Raw genomic sequence first — 20,028 nt, 5'->3', positions numbered from 1 at the left:
TTTTTGTCCCATTATTCTAACTCAAATATCAAATAAGGAAGCTAATCTAGTAGAATTATTCAATAGAGATGAATGGCTGGGCAAGACTGTGTAAAAATTCAAGGAGCAATCATAGGAGCAGTATGATTTTTCACACCCTCTCCTGTTACTACCAGCATGATTATAGGAGATCGATGAAAAAATGATTGTCATAATTAAAACACTTCAAACCAGCAAAATCCATAAATTTGGTTAATGTCATTGACCACTCCCAATATTTTGATGACACTGGAGTAAAAGTGGAGTTTCATGCGTTTGAGACTGCCCGGGAACCACAAAAAGTGAAAGTTTGTTATTTTATACCAGTTGCAGTAAATTAAAAGATACATGAAGGTATACACCAACGTGTACTCATCCCCTGCCCAGCAGCTCCTCTGTCTGTGTGGCAATGTGTGATTGCATGTTGCTGATGGGATGCAGTGGGTATCCAGATGCAGCCTGCTGGGGGTGCATCTCAGAAGCTGTGCCTAGACAAGGCTGACCCAGATGGATGCATGGGCTGAGTCATTCTTTGCTTAGCAGCTGTTTGAACTGCACAATGTGAATGCATTTAATCCCTGTTATAGTGGTTCTTTCAGAACTCACTTTCCAAAGCATCTTTTGTGGAGTTGTTAACGTCTCTGTTTGGTTTTGGGTGGTTTGTTTGTTTTGGTTTTGGTTTGGGGATTTTTGTTTGGTTGGGTTTTTTGCAGTTGGTATTTTTGCTGTTTCTTTTGAACTGTTTTCAAAGGGATTGTGGGATTCCTGATTGATAGCAAGTGAACCTGGATTACCAACTCTATTCATTAAGATGGAAAGTAGAGTTGAATGAGTTTGTCATGGTGAGATCCCTGGAGCAGAAATATATAACCAAAGCTCCAGAAGCCTATCCTAATTCCATAACAAAGGGTTGGGGATTTTGCAGACATAATACAGTCATCTAGATGGGAGGTAAAGATTTTGAGACAAATTCCATATGAGTGTTTTACTGAAACAATATGGGTAGCAGTTAGCACAATATTCACTGAAAGTAAAGTAAATTAATATTGCACCGTTCTTTGCTGTGGAACTCTGTGCTATCATTATAGCATTATGGCTAAATTTAAAGAAGATGGAAACAGTATCTTCTGGGAAAAAAATGCAGGGGGAAAAGGAAGGGTAGTGGGAAAATGCTAAATATAGGGAAGGGAACTATGACTATAAGGCCTGGAAGAAAAAGTTTTAGGACATATAGCCACAGTAAAACAAGTTCTGCTGCTTGTGTCATTGCTGTGAACTGAACTATTAAAAAGGAAGAGCAAAGATCACAGCTGATTTATCAGCTTATTTGGCAAGACTTATTCTACAAAAAAGTTGCATTCCTTCCATCCCAAAGGAGATTTTCCATTCACAGTAAGATCCAGTCTACAGAGCTACACAAACCTACAACTTTATTTTCCAGTGCAAATCCTACTCCTGAACTCATTTGTAGTTTCACAGTGATGTCTTCCTCTATTAAAGCATTGCTTTTTCTTTTCCTTGTAGATATCTGAAACACCTGCTCAAATGAGATCACTGAATAAGGCTACAAAAGTGGTATTTTTTGCACATACTAATAACCAATGAATTAATAAAAATTCCCAATAATTAAAATATGAAGGATGTTTTTATCTTAATAAAGAAAAAATATGCAGATGCTGTTTGCCATCCACAAATAAAATATATGGCTTTTACATTGCATTTTTGGTTGTATATGTGTAACGTGTGAGCTATGTAATATGTAAAACCAGATTTTAGTCTAAGAAACCAGAGCTGGCCCTCTCACTTCCTTGATGAAGCACTAAGTACGGTGCAGAAGATTAAAAATGCACACATAACTAAAAATATTTTGATTGTTTAAGAAAAAAATACTCTTTAGGTGCTTTTTAATTTGGTGGTGCCTGAAAAACATACTTAATAGAAAGGTCAAGTGCTTCATCAGGATGAATACTTGGCAAGCTTTAGCAAAAGCTCCAAGTTACTTACAAGCAAGTAAAAGCCTGAGCTGTTTCCATTGCCAGAAGGCCAAGTAAACACTGGAGGGGCAAAAGGCCTCAAGACATGATCTCTACAGATCTTATAAGAGCTAGGCTGTGTTAAATTCCCCACATCTTGAGATTTTATACACCTCTGCAGAAGCTTACACCCATATATACACACACATACCCCCCCCTTTGGATTCAATGAGACACTCAGGATTTCAAGCAAGGTCAGCTGTAGCTGCTGTCGAAAAGACTGTTCTGACTTCTTTCCAGATCCATCAGAAATCTTTTCTGGATCTCAGTACTCATCCAAATATGCTTCCCTTTTGTCCTCTCTCTGCAATATAAAGTACTTTCCATACGAAGGCACTTCGTCTGGCAATGTAATTTATAGAAGAGACCATCTATTATTTTTCCACATGAAGCTTTAGATCATGGATGGATAATTGAAGTTTTTAACATCACAGAGAGTCTAAAGTTTCAGGTCTTTTAATTTATTGCCAGTGAAATAAATACTAAAGTTGGCAGCCTACAGTGTAACAGGAAAAATCTTGCTAAAATTACAGACTACTTCCAGGGGTTTATTTTGAAAAGACTTACAAATAGGCTGCTACACTGGAGTCATTTATTTTCTTGTTTAACTTTACCATTTGTGATCCAGATTATCCTTTGTCTCTGAAGCCAGATTTGGTAGGGAGATTTGGGGAAACCCTAAGCTTAGCTGTTACATAGGCATCCAAGTTCCAACTCTATAGGCTAAACTAAGAACAGCCCCCTGGCACATGCATGGGTCTGGAATGTGCTCAGAAAGGAAAATTGTCTCTATATTTTCAGCTGACTCAAAACTTGGAGGCTTGTCCTCAGTGACTTCAGATGTCATTCTGGGGTTGGTTCTGAATTCTTTGGGTACTGGAGCCAGAAATTCATTTCATCTGCCCCAACAAAATAAAACCCTTCTAAAGACATGCTTTAGCCAGTGTATATTAAAACTTTACTGAAAGCAAACCTTGGCATAAGGAAGCATTTGGAGTTAGTTTTGGCATCCTCAAGAAATATAAGTGATTGTAATTGGACTTTGACTGACTTGCTTGAGAATTGCAGTGGCCCCAGAGGCTTCCAGTGGAGCAGGTGGGAGCCAGACCACACGATGCTTTACCCACAACCCATCTCACTGGCCCTGCATAACAAGATGCTTTGGAGTGACCCTGCTCCCCAGCACAAAATGGTGCCCTGTCCAGCACAAAATTAAGCTACACATTATCTGTCAGACTGGAATGTCACATCCAAAATAACACATGAAAAGAGAACAAAATCATATAAATGAACTTTAAAATAATAACAACAATATGAAATGGGACAGTGACATTGCCAGGAAGCTAATGAAAGAAACCAGTATGCCATTTAATGGGCTCTGAGGAGCCAATGTAAGTGACAACAAATCATTTCCATGTTAAGCCATTTTCCCTTTCAAGGTATATATGTTAACTTTCCAGTGCTGTCTCAGAGCTCCACTCAACATGGGTAATGGAAGAAGAAAAAGCCAGGGCTCACAGAAGGGCAGTTCTGCTGAAGGCAGTGAGAACTCTGACACTTTGGAGGATCCGGCTCGGAGCTTACCCCCCAGCACAGTGGGCAGCAAAAGCAAAATGTCAGCCTGTAATCTGTGAGAGTCAGCATGAACTCTCATTTTTGTCCTCAGAAGGCAGGATAGGAAGAGATCTTCAATAAATGGAGCTTAATACAAGCAGAGCTTTACTAACTTCTCAAGAAGTTATTCATGATAGCTCATCTTAGCAGAAAGAGGCAAAGACAGATCCAACGACTGTGCTCTGCTCTTCCTGTTTGGGAGGGTTGTGGTGAAAGAGCTTGTTTTGCTTTTTACTGACTTTCTTATGCTTCACCATTTTTATTTATTTATTTATTTTTAACATTACACCCACTACTAGTCTGTCAGAAAATAAAGCTTTTTTTCCATGGACTTGAATACTTGGGTTCCAATGAAACTTCTGTGACAAGTGGTTGATCCTCCATAACCACATGTATTTAGGATCTGTGGAAGGTATTGCTGAGACTCTGAGCCACACAAGTGGTTATGAAAATTCTTCTGCTCAATAATATTTATAAGCAGAGGAAGAGGTCACCAGAGATTCTGTTTGCATGGCTGGCACTGATGTCCCTGAAAGGTCATTGTTAATGTTGGTAACGGGTAATGACTGACCTTTCAGCTCACAAGGCACATTCACATGTTTCAGCCACCATCTATTTTAGCCATCTCCTGGTCTTGTTTTCCTGCAAATACATAGTGTCTCATCTGGATTCAGCTGTTCTTTTGGGACACTTGGATGAACCCTGGACTCCAGGCTACAAGCCTGGAAGGATGTTTAGGACAAAGAACCAAGGCTTTTTACAAATTTTTCTTGGAGTATATGAGTGAGCTACACCAATAATAACTTGTCTCACTGTTCAGGTAATTCCTGTTGCCTCATCTGTATTCTTCACTAATCCACTCTAATTTACAGATAAAAAGAGAAACCATGAAGAGAACACTAACCTTCTCTCTGCAGGTCTTGGCCAAGACCCATTTTACCCTCTGTTTTATCCTCAGCACTGTGAACCTCACCTCCCTAGTTATCATTGAAAGTACATATCTTCATGTACGTCAGCCTGGAAGCTTTCCACAGAATTTTTAGTGGCTAATAGTTACCTCTTGGGAAAATGTCAGTTCATAGTAATTTACTGTATGTAAATGGCCCTGTTGAACTTCTGAAATGAATGTATAATGCCTTAGTGAGAAATGTGTAGATTTTTCTCTAACTGAAAATGGAAATTTAGACTGTTACATTCAATTTAACTTTTTATTGTAATGGTGCCATAATTCCTGACAGGGACAACACAATATCCAAGCACTACAGCTGTGATATTCAAATAATCTGTAATAACTGATGCACATAATCTTATTATTACTGACTTATCCATCTTTCCTTACATCCCCATCAATCACTACATTATTGTATCTTTCTTCATCTTTAGAATAGCTGTAAAAATAGTTTAAAATGCAGTGACAGTTTTGGGTCACTTTTCCATTCATTGTAGGGTAGATGTGATACAGAACTATCAGTATTGAAGTAGATACAATAGTTTAAGAGCAGAGCATAGGTAAAGATGTATCAACAGAAGTAAAAATCCTTTAGGTAAACCAACTGGTGTATCTGTGAATGTTAGCTGAGACCTCAGGCATACAAAGCCTTCTCCAGAGACTGTCACAAGAGGGTTTGCATGTCCCAAAACTCCTCTCCTTCTATTAAAGAATTTAAAATACTCCAAAATAATACCTTATATACAACCCTTAGAGATCAACAATGATATACCCTGACTTCAAATCAAAATCAAGATTTTTATTCATTATTAACAAAACTGCCATAAAATTAGAACCAGACTCAAGGAAAATGCATTATTTCCACACAGGCTCATATTTGCTGAGGTAGAACTGAAACCTACATCCAGCTGTAACATGGGCTATTCTGCCAAGTGGGAAAAAAATGCTTTAAATATATGTCATGTGCATTTGATTTAACACAATCTACTCACAGGATTTTTCGCACTTCATATGACTTACATAAAAACATTGACTTAATAAGAAATTATAATATTTTTCTTGGTTTTTTGCCAACCCCATAAAATATTCAATTGCTTCAAATAATTTATAGAAATGTATGGTTAGGGAAAAAAAAAAAGACCAGTGGGAGTTTTTCTGGGGAAGGATTGAATGGAAAACCAAGAGGGAATTGGCAGCAAATAAATATTAAATTACTAGTTTTCTTCCCAGTATATGCTGCAACTGAAAGAAAAATTTTTAACAAAAAAACTTAATATATGGAATCAACAAAGTATTGACTGGAACAAGTATTGATCCAAGAACAAAGAATGTCATATATGAGGTTACATTCGCACAATTATATGAAGATTTTTCCAAGGTGATACAGAAAGAATTTGGTAATTGGAAAAATTACCTTACATTCAAGTTGTATCCTGCAGTTTTTCTTTCTTCTTCCTAACTCTTTATGTGTGCTTCCAAAGTCCATCCTGGTCTGCCTTGTCCTTATACTCTTGCTTCACTGAACTCAAGTATTTGTTAGAGTATTTTTAAATACGTTAACAGGCATGTTTGGTATGTAAGATCTAGGCTGTATGTACAGTACAGTTGGGATGCTGCTCCAGTTAAAAAAAGGCAACCACGGATATGTTTTTTTTCCTTGACTCAAAACTGTTGACTGAAGCTGTGTAGTATGGTTCATTTTCTTTAGCAATGTATATTTAGCTCAACCCTCACAATTCTCCTTGTAAATTACACTGATATTATTAATCTTACCCACAAAGGTTATTTTGCAGGTGATAAGGACTGTGAAAACTGTATTCTCTGTTAAAAAATTATATATAGAGAGAATCATTCTAAATTTCTGCTTTAATTTTGCAGGCTATGTGAAAGATTTGAGTCTGACATAAATGTATGCAATTCTTTTGAAATCTTTGTCTTACAGCAGGGTAGTATTCATCCCAAGCTTTTGGCTATGACCAAGCTTTTGGCTATGTCCAAGCTGCACTGTCTCTAAGATAAGATAATTGCATATTTGCTTGTTGTACAAGCATTGCTGCAAAGTCCTCCAAAAATTGCAAGCATTTTTGAAAAGACCTTTCACAGCTGGGCCTAAAAGGCTAAAATTATACTGTGCTAATGTGTGACATGCCAAACCAGAGATTCATAATGATGTAGCAAAATGGCAAGGCAAGGACGTGTTCTGCTTGGAGGGACATTCAGTAATGAACCAGGCATTCCTGCAGTGTGGCTGCTTTTATCTGTTCAATGGTGGACCAGTGGCCAAAGCTGCCTCACTTAGCCCCACTATTTGAGCACTCAGAACAGCAGGAATGCTCTGCTATAAATTTTATCCCTCTGCTTTGTTACACGGCTTTCTGTTTCTCTTCTGCTTCTTTCTTTCTTTGTTCTACAGATTGGAAACATTTGACTTTAACATGGTAACATTTACTGGCACTTAGTAAGTTTTTTTGAAATATTGCTGGTTTTATCTTGTTATCCATTACTGAAAGCAGAGCTAGTAAAATCCTGAGTGTTCCTTCAGAAATGTAAGGTTTGCATTTAACTTACGCATTTCAAATTTGATCGAAAAAAATAAAAAAAAATTAAAGCCTTCGCCATCAAGTATGAACATTGTGACATGACAATAGTATCCTGGGCTGTGTTAAAAGCATCATGGCAATTAGACTGAGGGAAGTGATTCTGCCCCTCTACTCACTCTGGTGAGACCCCACCTGCAGCGCTGCAACCAGCTCCGGGGGCCCCAATGTCAGAAGGATGTGGACCTGTTAGAATGAGTCCAGAGGAGGCTATGAGGATGATCAGAGGCCTGGAGCTGTCTCCTATGGAGACAAACTGAGACAGCTGAGAGTGCTCACCCTGGAGGAGAGAAGGCTCCAAGTACACTTTATTGTAGCCTTTCAGTAGCTAACAGGGTCTTAAAAGAAAGACGGGGACAAACTTTTTTACCAGGGTCTGTAGTCACAGAAAAAGATCAATGGTTTTAAACTGAAAGAAGGTAGATTTTGATTATATATTAGGAATAATTTTTTACTGTGAGGGAGATGAAACCCTGGAACATGTTGCCCAGAAGTTTTGGATGCCCCATCCCCCAAAGTGTTCAAGACCAGGCTGGATGGGGCCCCGAGGAACCTGGTCTAGTGGAAGGCCCCTTCCCATGGCACAGGGGGTTTGGACTAGATGGTATTTAAAAGTTGCTTCCAGCCCAATCTGTTCTATGATAATTTGATGGGTCCTGAGAGCCTGACATAATCCTTATGTGAGCAATCATTGTTTTGTAACAGTGAGATTATTTCAAGAGTGTATCCTTTGCATAGTGATAGAAGGCAATAAACTCATTTTCCAGAGTCACAGTGTGACCCACTCTCTGTACTGCATTATGGCTGAAGTAAAAGTGTAATTGCATGTGTTGCTTCTTTCACTGCAAAGCACAGAAGTCGATTTTCTTTTAATTTCAATTCCACAAAAGCTTAAATTGATCTATATAGGGGCAGATGTGCTGTTGTTACTCACCATCTCCTCCATCTCTGAACTCCCTTCCTTTAACCACTCTTTGTGTCACCGGAGCCTGTGGTGGAGAGGCATAAAACCTTGTCCCTCAGTCACTATTTCTGCATAAAACAGAATGATTCTGCCAAATTCAGAAAAATACAACAAGGTACAGAGGGTCCTGTAGATGCCGAGCTCCAGAATTGCTCAGTGTGTGACCCTTCACATAATCCTGTTAACATTTTGGGATAAAATACTTCATAGAAGATATTTGAAAAAGATTAAAACTAAGTTTTTGAAACTAGTTACACAATCCAGTTTGTGTAAGTACTCCAAACTTTGTCGGCCAACAAATCCCCTGAAATACCTTGCTAGTCTCTTCCTGAAATTTTCTTTGTTTTTATTTGCAACCTCATAAAACCCCTTGTCCAATAGCCAAGAGGGGCATTAGCAATGGCTTCCTAAAGACTGCAGAAGTAGGGGTTTTTTTGGCTACTGGGGTTTTTTTGGCTAATATGTAGCAGGCATCACCCCTGATTTACAGTCATTAGAGGATGCAGAAGTACTACACACACCCATACCTACATGTGATACAAATGAGATTTGTCCCTCTGCTCAGCCAGATACCTCAGCACTCCCTTCCTAAGTTATGCTCTGGCAGGTGGAAGGAATCCAACTCCTTTGAGGCTTTACTATCTTTTATTTCATAAAATGTTCAGCCTTTCTGAAAATCTTCTGGATAATTTGGCTCATATATTTTTAAAGTCCTAGATAAATAACTCTTATTCAAAGCATATTTCTTGGCTTTTTTTGTCTCTTTCAAAGAATCTTGCCTCTGTCATATCACCCAGTCTAAGATCCACCATCTTCAATTTTCTCTCTGGTGTGTATGATCACATCGGCTGCTCAGATATGTAATGTGGGGGCTTTCAAAACTTTGTGATTACCTTAAAAATAGATACAGACAAGTTTGTAGCTACTTTCTTCCTATTTTTGTCCAGTTTATTGCAAAGGACTTGGTTAAAGGGAAACCTAAGGTAAAATGACCCCTTTTGGTTGACTGGTTTTAAATGGAAAAATTAAATATCAAGCATTGCAGCTCCCATGTAATCCAAATGAATCAATAAAGTAGAATTATTTGGTCATTTGCTCTGTGTAACTCTGAAATTGCCTGTTTGCCAGGACTGATAGTTTCAGTTTGTTAACAGCACACACTTGAGATGCAGTTCACAATCTTCACCAGGCAATCTAATGGAAACTGTGATGTCTTACAATAACAACTGAGTAGTCATGACACAACTTAACATTTGGGTCTCCAAGACTCCCAAAAGGAATGAGATAAGCAGCAAGTGTCCTAGATAACTGCAATTTTAATGTCATGATGTTTTTATGTGCCTGACACCAGAAACTGAGAATTTGGAATTTTTATTTCTCAGGGGATTCCCATATGAAAAGGAAGGTTAGACAAAACATGGAGGTACTGTGCGAAGGTAAGCCATAAGGAGTACAGGAGTACGACATAATAGATACATCTTCTGCCTTGTCTCGTCTTCTTGGACACTTGACTAGAGGCTGTTAGGAGACCCATCCCTGCCTGGGACTGATGGTCACCAGTTTTCTGGCATATGAGAAATAACTGAGCAGAGCTCACCATTTCTACTGGAAATGCCAGAAGATTCTGGTGCCACTTAAACCATCTCAAGACTACTGCTGGCTAATGACTGGAGAATGTGCTGGGGAAATAGGAGGGAGTGGCTCTACTCCCATCTCAGGTGTGGGGATTAAACTCATGGCATTTCCTCTGCCTGATGGGGCTATAACTACAGTGTTGGTCAGCACAAGACCTGGGATTGTAGAAGTGTGATGTACAGCTCATTCCTGGCCCAAAGCAGTAGTCTAAATTAGGAAGCCAGGGGTAAAATGTCCCACTGGGAGTGAGGGGATAATTTTAATACTTTCCTCAAAACTATCTGTATTTTTGGCTACACAAACAGACCTGCAACCTCCTCCCTGGATCCAAACACCTAAAACACTCAGCAGCAGGATCTGCTGGCTTGCCTGTGCCTTGCTCAGATGTGTCTGCCCGGTGTTTCCCAGTCTAGTGTTAATGCAGGCAGAGCAGGTTGTTGCCTTCTGTGCTGAGTGGCAAGGTACTCCTCGGGAGGGTCTGAAAGCCTTATCCAAGTCAGAAAACACAGAGACCTTGGAGTCTGAGGTGTGTACCCAGCTAGTCACCCGAGAAAGCTGCATGGGGGGGGAAGGAAGCTCTCTAAGGAACTTGCAGCCTAATAGGGAGGTTGCAAGTGAATTTTTAAAGTTTCTGACTATAATAAACACACTGAGAAAGAGATTTTTCATCACATCTCTGTACTTAGCCACAATTCCTCAAAATCTTATTTTAAAAACCATTTTTAAAATAATTTTCCTCAACCAAAGGTATGTCGGCAGTATTGTGACAGATGGCATTGCAGATTTATCAGAGCAGAATAATTAAAGAAGGTTTTCCAGTTTTCTTTTTTTTTCTTTCTTTCTTTCTTTCTTTCTTTCTTTCTTTCTTTCTTTCTTTCTTTCTTTCTTTCTTTCTTTCTTTCTTTCTTTCTTTCTTTCTTTCTTTCTTTCTTTCTTTCTTTCTTTCTTTCTTTCTTTCTTTCTTTCTTTCCCTTCCTTCCTTCCTTCCTTCCTTCCTTCCTTCCTTCCTTCCTTCCTTCCTTCCTTCCTTCCTTCCTTCCTTCCTTCCTTCCTTCCTTCCTTCCTTCCTTCCTTCCTTTTTCTTGAGAACTTGGCAGAGAATTGTTGTTCTACTGCCCTTTTAAATCTTCCATCTTACACCCTTCTGTCTGACTAAATTTGACTTCCCTTGTTGGCCTTGTGCAAATGTCTGTGCATGGAGGATTTTCCCACCTTCTGGATAATGCAGTGGTAACTGTTCATCTGTTCATCACAGCCCTGTTCATCACAGTACTACACCTGTAGACATCTGGACAGAGATAAAAGAGATGTCATTACTGAGTAGGATGCTGTGTTCATCCTCAGATAAGTTTCACGATTTACTCCACAGTGTCAGTGATATTAGTATTATAGCTAAAGCAGGATTAAGCACATAATGAGGTACATAAATTCTACATTTGCAAAGAAAGAAAGAACAACACTCTAGTTTAAATAACAGTCAGGGATGTCGTATGTAACAATTATAAACAACAGGGGCTGAGGAATTAATACAATCATGGAAAACTATGGGGCTTTAGCAATTTACTTATGATTAATGCCTAAATATGGGTATTCTAAAATTGAAATGCATGCAGCATGTTATACCAACTTAATATCGAGTAAGGACATGGTTGGACTTATGGAAAAAGGCTAAATACTATAGGAACAGGAACCAGCATAGCACCTAAAAAATGTTGGGAACTTCAACAAATGAAACAAATTTTTAGGTAATTCAAAACAGTATTAAATTGCCATAATAATCATTCTTATAAAAGCTCTGGTGATCCCAAGAACTATCAGCACATTTTCTATAATTCCTGTTGTTTATTGTAATAAGCATCATCTCAAGAAAACCTCATGCATACCTTAAAATCTCTGCAATACCTACTCTTAAAACAGCGTGAAATATTATTGTTTCTCCATCTGTAATGGTAAAAAAAAAATAAATTAAAAACCCCATTTAAATCTATTTTAAAACTGTGTAGTTGAAAACTAATTTCCTGACCTCTTCATAGTGTGGTCCTATAGTGTGGCTGTGGAGTTAGCACAAGTCAGGTGGTACTGAGCAGCCAGAAGAAGCCATGGAGAACAGCCTCCTGTGGGCAGTGCTGTGGAAGCCCATGTGTGGTTGAGTCATGGTGTGAGTATGCACCAGGGAGCAGACTCTTTTCTGGTTCCACCCTCTGTTCCTGATATCACAGCTCCAGTGCTCTGGGCTGTCCAGCTTTCCTTCAGCTGCAAGTACACTGACGCTGGGCTGTAGTGTCTGTGTAAAAAAGCGATTGTTCCAGCACAAAATACCCAAAACAGCAGGCACTTGAACATACTGCTTTGCACATCCCAGCTTGCCTGGCATGTCACAGCTGAACCTGGATCACTGGAGATGGGGGCAGAGCCACGGAGGTGTTGGTTTGTTCCTCTGCCTGGAGGCTGACAGAGTCCATCTCCTGGGGTTCCCCTTGTGTGAATCTTTCTGCCTCACTGTTGCTTGTGTCCTGCTCATTGACCAACACTTTGTACTTGCATGTACCTTTTAATGTCAATGAGATCATCATCCTTGATCCAGTACTGATGCCAGCCTAAGTGTGCTGTAACATTATGGGCAAGTCTTGTGGTTAAAGTAAAAAAACCTCTTCTTAGTCAGGGGCTTCACAGTTTGATTGTTAAAATATTGTAGTTCAACAATTCTTGAAATTTTTGCCACTGGAAAAGGCTTCTCTGAAAGAGAAAGACAAAAAAGGTGCTGGATTTTATCTGTCATGTCAGCTGTTCCTGTGGTTACAGCTGGCTAAAAGAAAAATGACTAGAAATAAATAGACTAGCTAAGATTCAGCATGGGAAGTAGTTCTTACTCATTTACTCGTATGTAGTATCATATGGTGCAGTCAATTTAGTTCACACGGGCGAAAATAATGTGTTAAATATTTTACAGATGGCTTTTTTTTTTAATTAACAGAGAAAAGCTCAAGAAACATTTTAAATATCTCTTTCAGTACATAATAACAAATGTTCAGAAAATCTCATGAGGGTAAAATTTACCTGCATCCATAGCTGTAACCCAATGTGGTGCTGCAGGCACTCTAGGCACAAAGTGCAGGAAAAGCAGACATAAAGCAGGTAAATTCAGGTGATATTGATTTTGCTTATGCTTCCTAGGTCACAATATTGTGTTAATCTCTGTGCCATTTGTAGAAACTGTTGTGTATTTTAAAGCTGTTGACAGTTTGTAAGGCAAAGGGCTCTATTTGCCTACTTGATGCTAAATCCAGATGCAGCAGAAGTGAGGAGGCTTACAGGAATGGAGGCACCCACCAGACTGGCTTTACACCGTGCTGTAGAACACCTTGCAGTACAGTGTGTAACTGGATGAACACCGTGTTGTGCTTGTATTTCTGCTCACTGTACAGCTGTCCAAGAGCCACTGTTGATATGCTCTTCATTAGTCTTTATTGTCAGTTTGAACCAATACAGGCTTCAGGGAAGAGCCTGGAAAACATGCAGAAAACAAAATTCTGGGCATTTTTCTCTGATCCAGCTATCCATTTTTTGCTTCAGTTGTGTTGTCTACCACTCATAATCTAATGCAACTTTGTAGCTCACAGTGTAATTACATATTATTTCTGTATCATATGCATGTTACATTACCACTGTCACAGCAGAATGGTTCTGGCAAGATTCAGACAATAATAAGACTACTTCTTAGTAGAGTCAAATCCTCTGAACCCTCTTTGCAATCACTTTATGTTTTGTGTAGTATCAGTGACACAATTGCAACGATCCCACTGGATCACATGTGTAACATTGAAGTGCAAGTGCCACACCTTTATTACATTTTGACATTATATATTTCTGCTTTAGATGAGGACTATATTTCATTTCCCCTCTGAAAATGGCTAACCTTCCAGACCATTTAAAGACAACAAAAGCTGTTACAATGTTGTTGCTGAGACAAATGTTACACAAGTGATTGTGTTGTTCACTGCATGTCAACTAGACTAAGTGCTCAAGTTCCTGTGCTTTATCCCATTCAGTTTATGGGTTTCAAATGTGTAGGGTGCTCAAAGGATTGTTTGCCCAGGTAGAAAACACCTAACTTCTAGTTTTTAAGCTGTCTGAAAAATGAAGGTGTGTGAGTGCTCACTGTGTTACTGCAACTGAAGGTGATCTCAGCCACATGTTGCTCAGCACATATACCACAAGTGGTCTGTGGCACATCAGAAGGCACAATGTATTTTGACAAAAGCTGCATTTCTCACTTTAATGCAGAATTTACATTTTAATAAAACTTAAAATGATGTGTTAATGCAAAGAGCTTTGCTTGCTTGAACTCCCACAACTGTGAAGCAATAAGATTATACCTGGTAGCCCCTGGATATTTTTCCCAGATAGGACAGATGAGCGTTGATGTAAAACGCTCTGAGGAAAAAAGCAGGAAACCAAAAAGTTGTTGATCCAGTTCCTTTCAAACCTGTGGAGTCGTGTCCATGCTCTGCCTCTCCAGTACTTGTGCTGAAGCAGTCATGCTCAGTGGCCTGAGGCTTACACTGCTGTGTGTCTATCCACAGCCCAGCCACCCAGCTGCATTATGGAGAGTGTAATCCCACAATGTTGTTCCCAGTTTCTCATTTCCTGCCACACATGCTTGTTCACCTAGCTAGAGATTACTCAAACTCTGGCAGAAAGCCCCATAAATATGAGTTTTGAGCTGCTATTATACTTGTCTGCAAACTGGCTCTTTCTGGGTTTTGTAGGTCAGGTTTAAAATATCTGGATTATTCATAGGTCTGCAGCTCTGTATTAGGTTAGAAGCAGGTGAAAAAGGACAACAAAGGTAGCCTCAGCTGGCAAAGACAACAGGACTTAACCCAGATCTGCCGCTGGTGACACAGTGACATGGAGCTGTACCCCACGTCATTCAATCATCTGTGAACCAGAGATTCACAAAGGACACTAAATTTAAAGCATACCAACCTCCAGTTAAATCAACCTTGAGCACGTGTAAGGCTGGGGGTGCTCAAATAACCATGCACACAGAGTCCACTCTGAGTCTAAAAAGATGCTCATACACAAAGACAAGGAATTTATCATAACAGATAAAGTCCAATACTGCTTTTGTTTTTGTTGTTTAATTCCCAGAAGGGTCATCTACAACGTGTCTCTCCAGGAAGACTCCACAATGAAAAAAACAACCCAGAGTTGCTTCTTACTCATCATCCTTCTAACTGTAAGTACAAGAAAACTGAACTGCTCATGACACCTGCCTTATTTAAACTTGTGACTATGTTAAGAAAAACGAGTACCGAGTTATATTTGTTATACTGCACAGGTGAAGAAAAGAGTTTCCTCAGTAATAAATTTCAAAAGGAGATTAATAAAATTACCTAATAAATGTTTGAACTTGAAAGTGTTATTTCTTGGTGAGACAGAACTGCAAGTCTGAAGAAGTTTATGCATCCATCTTTTCGTTTCTGTGTTTTACAGGCTACAACATATCAGTGACATGGGAACATGTGTGGTTGAAAACTGCCCTTAATGTTGTTCTGTGAGACAAACTGACTTAAGTAGTGATTGATTTTCACTGTTTATAGTTGATCTGCTATTAGGAAAGCAACTGAAATTAAAAATAGTGATATAAAGTCCATTTATTTAGTTCAAAGGCTGTTTTCAACTGTTTCATATCAAAATTACATTTATTTTAATGTATGCAACATGGCTGAGTAATTGTGGTTCTAAATACACAGTAAATTCATTTCTGCCTGGCTAAATACCTCTCACATAAATTGAACCCTTTTGCTGATGTCTACTTGCAAAACCTCAAATTATTAGTGAGTATCATAAAATCATAGACATTACAAGTAGTCAGAATTGAGAATACTGCCCAAAACCTCAGTTACAGAATGATCTGTAACATATGTCTGACTGTTGCTATCAGGAACAAGCACCTGGACTATGCTGGTGTGGTATGAGTAACTTGCATGATGGCTGCCAACTTATTCCCCATCTAACTCTATCTCTATGTTCCTGAAGAAAGCTTTCTTCTTCTTGTGTTTTGTTGGTTAGGTCCTCCTGCCCCTCTGCTTCTCATCTTCTCTTTTAATATCTGGATGTGAAATATCTCTGTGCGTCTCCTCATCAACTCCCATGTTGTAGCAAATATGTTGGAGACCATAAGCGACTGCTCTCCCTGGTTTACTCATTGGGTTGTGTGTCTCCTCTCAGCCTAGCATAACTTGTCCATAGTGCTGTTTGCCACTTAAATTTATAGACATAAAAAGATGGAAAGGAAAGTAGAGAATAGTAAGAGAATGATGGATGGAAGGAGGTGAAAAGAAAACAATTAAATGAGATCATGGAGAACCCAGGAGAACAGCAAAGAACACATTAGTTCAGAAAAATATTGAATTTATGGTCCACGATTAGGATCCTCCATCAAAGAAGAGCTGAAGAGCAGGAGAAAGAATTGAAGAGAGTTAATACGTTTCTGCTAACTTGGTCCCAAAAGAATTTTTCCAGAATTATAATTAAGGAATCATCTCCATGCTCGAGAGAAGTGTTCTACCCTGAGGGATATTGGAGTATTCTTGCATTTGTGACTATTTGTGGTGGCTGTTCTACCTATCCTGCAAGGGTGCGTGTGACAATGCACTGGCTATGAAATCACCCATGGTCAGAGATGTCTGTAACAAAGAGGCTGAGACAGACCAGCTTCCTTCTGGTTTGAATCCCATTTGATCTGCATAGCTTGATAGGGGTCTTGACAAAGAATAGCGATTCTTCTTATGAAAAGCCAATGCCAAATGAAGAAACAGATCCAGCTTATTTTGCTCCCAGTCAAGTGACAGGACTGTAAATATTCTGATAACTAAAATGTCAACAGCACTTCTGAACACTTGAGGTGCTTTGACCTACAGCATGGGTTTGTAGGTCAACCTTGAAGGACTGATCCTTGCCCTGTTGTCCCCAGATCTTTTAAATCTCTCACCCATGAGAGCATGTGTGCAACGTTAGTTCTGTGCTCATCCCTGCAGTACTCCAGGGCTAGGATTTCTTTAAAAAACTCTTCAGTGAGATCTGCATCTGCATTCATTTCAAATATCTTTGCACCAAAGGGCGCTTCAGCTTCTGACTTCAATGGATAATTTAAGCACAAATTTCCTTACATTTTCACTCTTCCAATCTCTATGTGCCTTCTTTCCCTACTGCAGTGGGCATTCTGTTCTCTACTTTGACATCTCTTAGATTAATTTACCTTTCAGTAGGGAAGAAGCCACAGTCACAGAACTAGACCACAAACAAGCTTTGTTTCCTCCACGAAATTTATCCAGAGCACTGTTGTTAGATCAAATATGAAAAATATTTTGTCTCAGCCATTTTTCCAAAAATTTCCCTATCTGTAGATGGTAGAAACTATTCATTTTTTGCATTTTATTTATGATTTGTAATGAGTAAAGAGTGCTCTTCTTTCAAAAAGACTGTTCCCACTCTGTTGGTTCTTCAAATCACTCCTGTGTTCCAAGAACTGTGAGACATCAGCCACTGTCTGAGGCTGAGGAAAATATAGTAATTAAAGTGATTTGTGACACAGGCAGGAGTGATCTCCCATTCCTCTCCTCTACCCACCCCACAAGGCATCCTCTAGATCTCCATTCTTTGATGACTTTGATGGTTTTCTGTCATACTCTCATTTGTGATCTGCACTCTCAGTTGGTTACTGCAAGCTGCTGCAAAGCAGCACAACTTTTTGTGGTCCTTGTTTTCTCCTTTGGGCTCCAGGCTCTCTGTTTGTGCCATTTGTCCCACTGAAGATGCTGGTGGTTCCCCTGCGGTGGTCCCCCTACTGAGCTGGGGAGACTTTTACCTGAAATCTCGTCTCTTAGGGTAGCTGTGAGCCCCTAACACAATCTCAGTGTAGCCTTCTATGCAATGTTGGTGCTTTGCAGAAGACTTCCTCAGATTCATCTCGTATTTCTCCTTCAATGTCTTGTCACAGGCCCTGCTTACTTGGTGTGCACAGACATTCCCTCTCCACCACCTCTTTTAGACTTGTCACCAAGGGGGTTTGGTACCTTCTGATAGAAACTATGTCCTTTATGTGTGTAATTTTTTGCATAGAATAAATAGCACTTCCATGTACAGATCCATAATAACTCGTCTTTGCCAAACAAAACCTGAAGTGTCAGTTGTTCCAAAACCTAATTTAGAAATAAAAGCAACTCTTTATTTTCTTCCTCTTTGATGGATTCCCTTGATTTTGGATGCACAATAATGCATCACCAGATAGCCCTCTACAGTACAAAGGGAATTTCATTAGAAAATATATCTGTTCATTATGTCTTAGTTCACTTTATACCTGATGCTCTCTAGTTTTTGGCAGTTATTGAGAGCCACAGAATCTGGCTGAGGTTTGTTTCCTCAAGTACGTGAGCCCGTATGCTGAAGAAATTAGTTCCTCTCCTCAGTGCACATTTCTCTTCACAAGAAGGATGAAGCATCAGCACAATGTGCCCAGCAGCATCAAACTGCTGAGAATGAGGAATAAGAAAAAGGTTTGGGTCTCTTTCCTGTGTGACCAGTCAATTTTTCAGGACACTGAGAGAAGAGATACATATTGTCTGCTTTATTTTGTCAAGTAAGAACTGTGCCTACAAATGGCCCTGGAAATGAGGATTGAAGAAGCAGTTTTCCCCATATACTCCAATTTTGTGTCCTGAGCCAACCACAACGTGCATAGTAAGGACTAAATAGGTGCTGCAGCTGAAAGCCATACTATTTTCAATTAGGCCTACTAGATCAATGCTGAATTTTAGAATAAATTTATTTCGAGCAAAAAACCAATTGCACGTGTTCACTAAGTCCAAATCTGTCAAATTGTTACCAAGCCTCTGTCATAAAGCTGTGCAGAGTCTGGTACTTCTTTCCAACTCCTGAAAGACTCGTGAATAATTCCTGCTCACAAAACATTGAAAATTAATTATATGGAAACCTAAATGTACTTTTTGGTAACTGCACAAACTGGTGTATTTTGGAATACAGCTGTGGTACAGTCAGTTCAAGCCTCCAGAACCCATTAGCAAAGCACTTGTCACTGTGATGGGGGAGCTGCCCATGGGGCATCTGTTTGAGCCTCACAGCTGGGGTGGTAAGGTGGTGTGGCCACCAACTCCTGGGCTCCTGCTGGGCTCCTGCTCCTGCCCAGCTCAGTGGCTCTCACTGTGAATCTCTGAAACACATACCTGTGCAGGTATTGTGAGAACAAGCCTTTTCCTGCTTAGACAGCATCTCTTCCATTATCTGGTCCAGAGAAGACCTCCCATGGCAGAAGAGCTGCTGAAGACCTGTCACAGACTCCTTTGTCTTGCTTCTTCTGAGCCTTCTTGCTGTCTGGCACCTCAGTGAGCCCAGGGTCCTCCCTAGCTTTGGATGGTGAGATCCCCCAGGGTCTCATCACCTGAGACCATGTCTTTGGAAGCTGTTGTTCTGCATGCACATTTCCCTGTGTAACTATTTATGGGTTGCTTCACACTGTAAATACGTGTACTCACAATTTCTGAAGCTGTTCTCAAGCAAGGGAAGCTCTGGAAAGCAAACTGCTGATATTTTAAGGTGGTAAGAACTAGTGTGAGAATTTGAGACTCAAGCAGCTCATGGTTTCCCAAGAAATAGGAATGCTGTATTCTGTTCTATTCACCCAGTTTCAGGGATGATCAGGACATTTTGACTACATCTCTGCTTTTCTTAAAAAACAAGGCTGTTGCTATGCAGCTAATTGCAGTAAAGAGGCCTCTCACAAGGTGATAATCAGGGCTGAAAAGAAATATCCATGAAGTATTCTGGATTAGCCCACACTTTTCACCAGGGTAACATGCAAGTAAAGCTTCTTCATGTAAGCAAATCTTGTAGGAATGGAAAAGGACTGTAAGATTTGTGACTTGCTTTTCATTACAACAAACTTGTCTTCATCTACTGTACCTGACAATCTCATGCTTGTTTAAACGGCTGCCAAAATCTGCATGGTAGTCATATGGGATCTCACTGAGATAATCACCATCCTGCTCCGACAGCAAGAGAGTATGGGAAAATTCTAACATTTAGTGATTAAGTAAAACATGCCATGTTGTAGTATTTCCCCAAAGAAATTGCCTGCTGCCTGCTGGCACACTTGTGATGGATACAAATGATTATGTTTACTGAATACCGTAT

The 20,028-nt window shown here is 39.6% G+C and overlaps 1 protein-coding gene across 1 annotated transcript in view; it reads left to right on the top strand.

Annotated features, from left to right (window-relative positions):
- Positions 1–20,028, top strand: part of CALCR (calcitonin receptor) — a 157,684-nt gene that overhangs the window by 73,407 nt on the left and 64,249 nt on the right. Inside the window, exon 2 of the mRNA XM_069006840.1 lies at positions 14,965–15,052. Coding sequence (XP_068862941.1) covers positions 15,005–15,052 — 48 coding nt within the window. The 5' untranslated portion in view covers positions 14,965–15,004. The remainder of the gene's footprint in view (positions 1–14,964; positions 15,053–20,028) is intronic.

Source organism: Aphelocoma coerulescens, chromosome 2 (assembly GCF_041296385.1).
Source record: "Aphelocoma coerulescens isolate FSJ_1873_10779 chromosome 2, UR_Acoe_1.0, whole genome shotgun sequence".
NCBI classification, from domain to species: Eukaryota; Metazoa; Chordata; class Aves; order Passeriformes; family Corvidae; genus Aphelocoma; species Aphelocoma coerulescens.
This window is presented reverse-complemented; position numbering and strand designations above follow the sequence as displayed.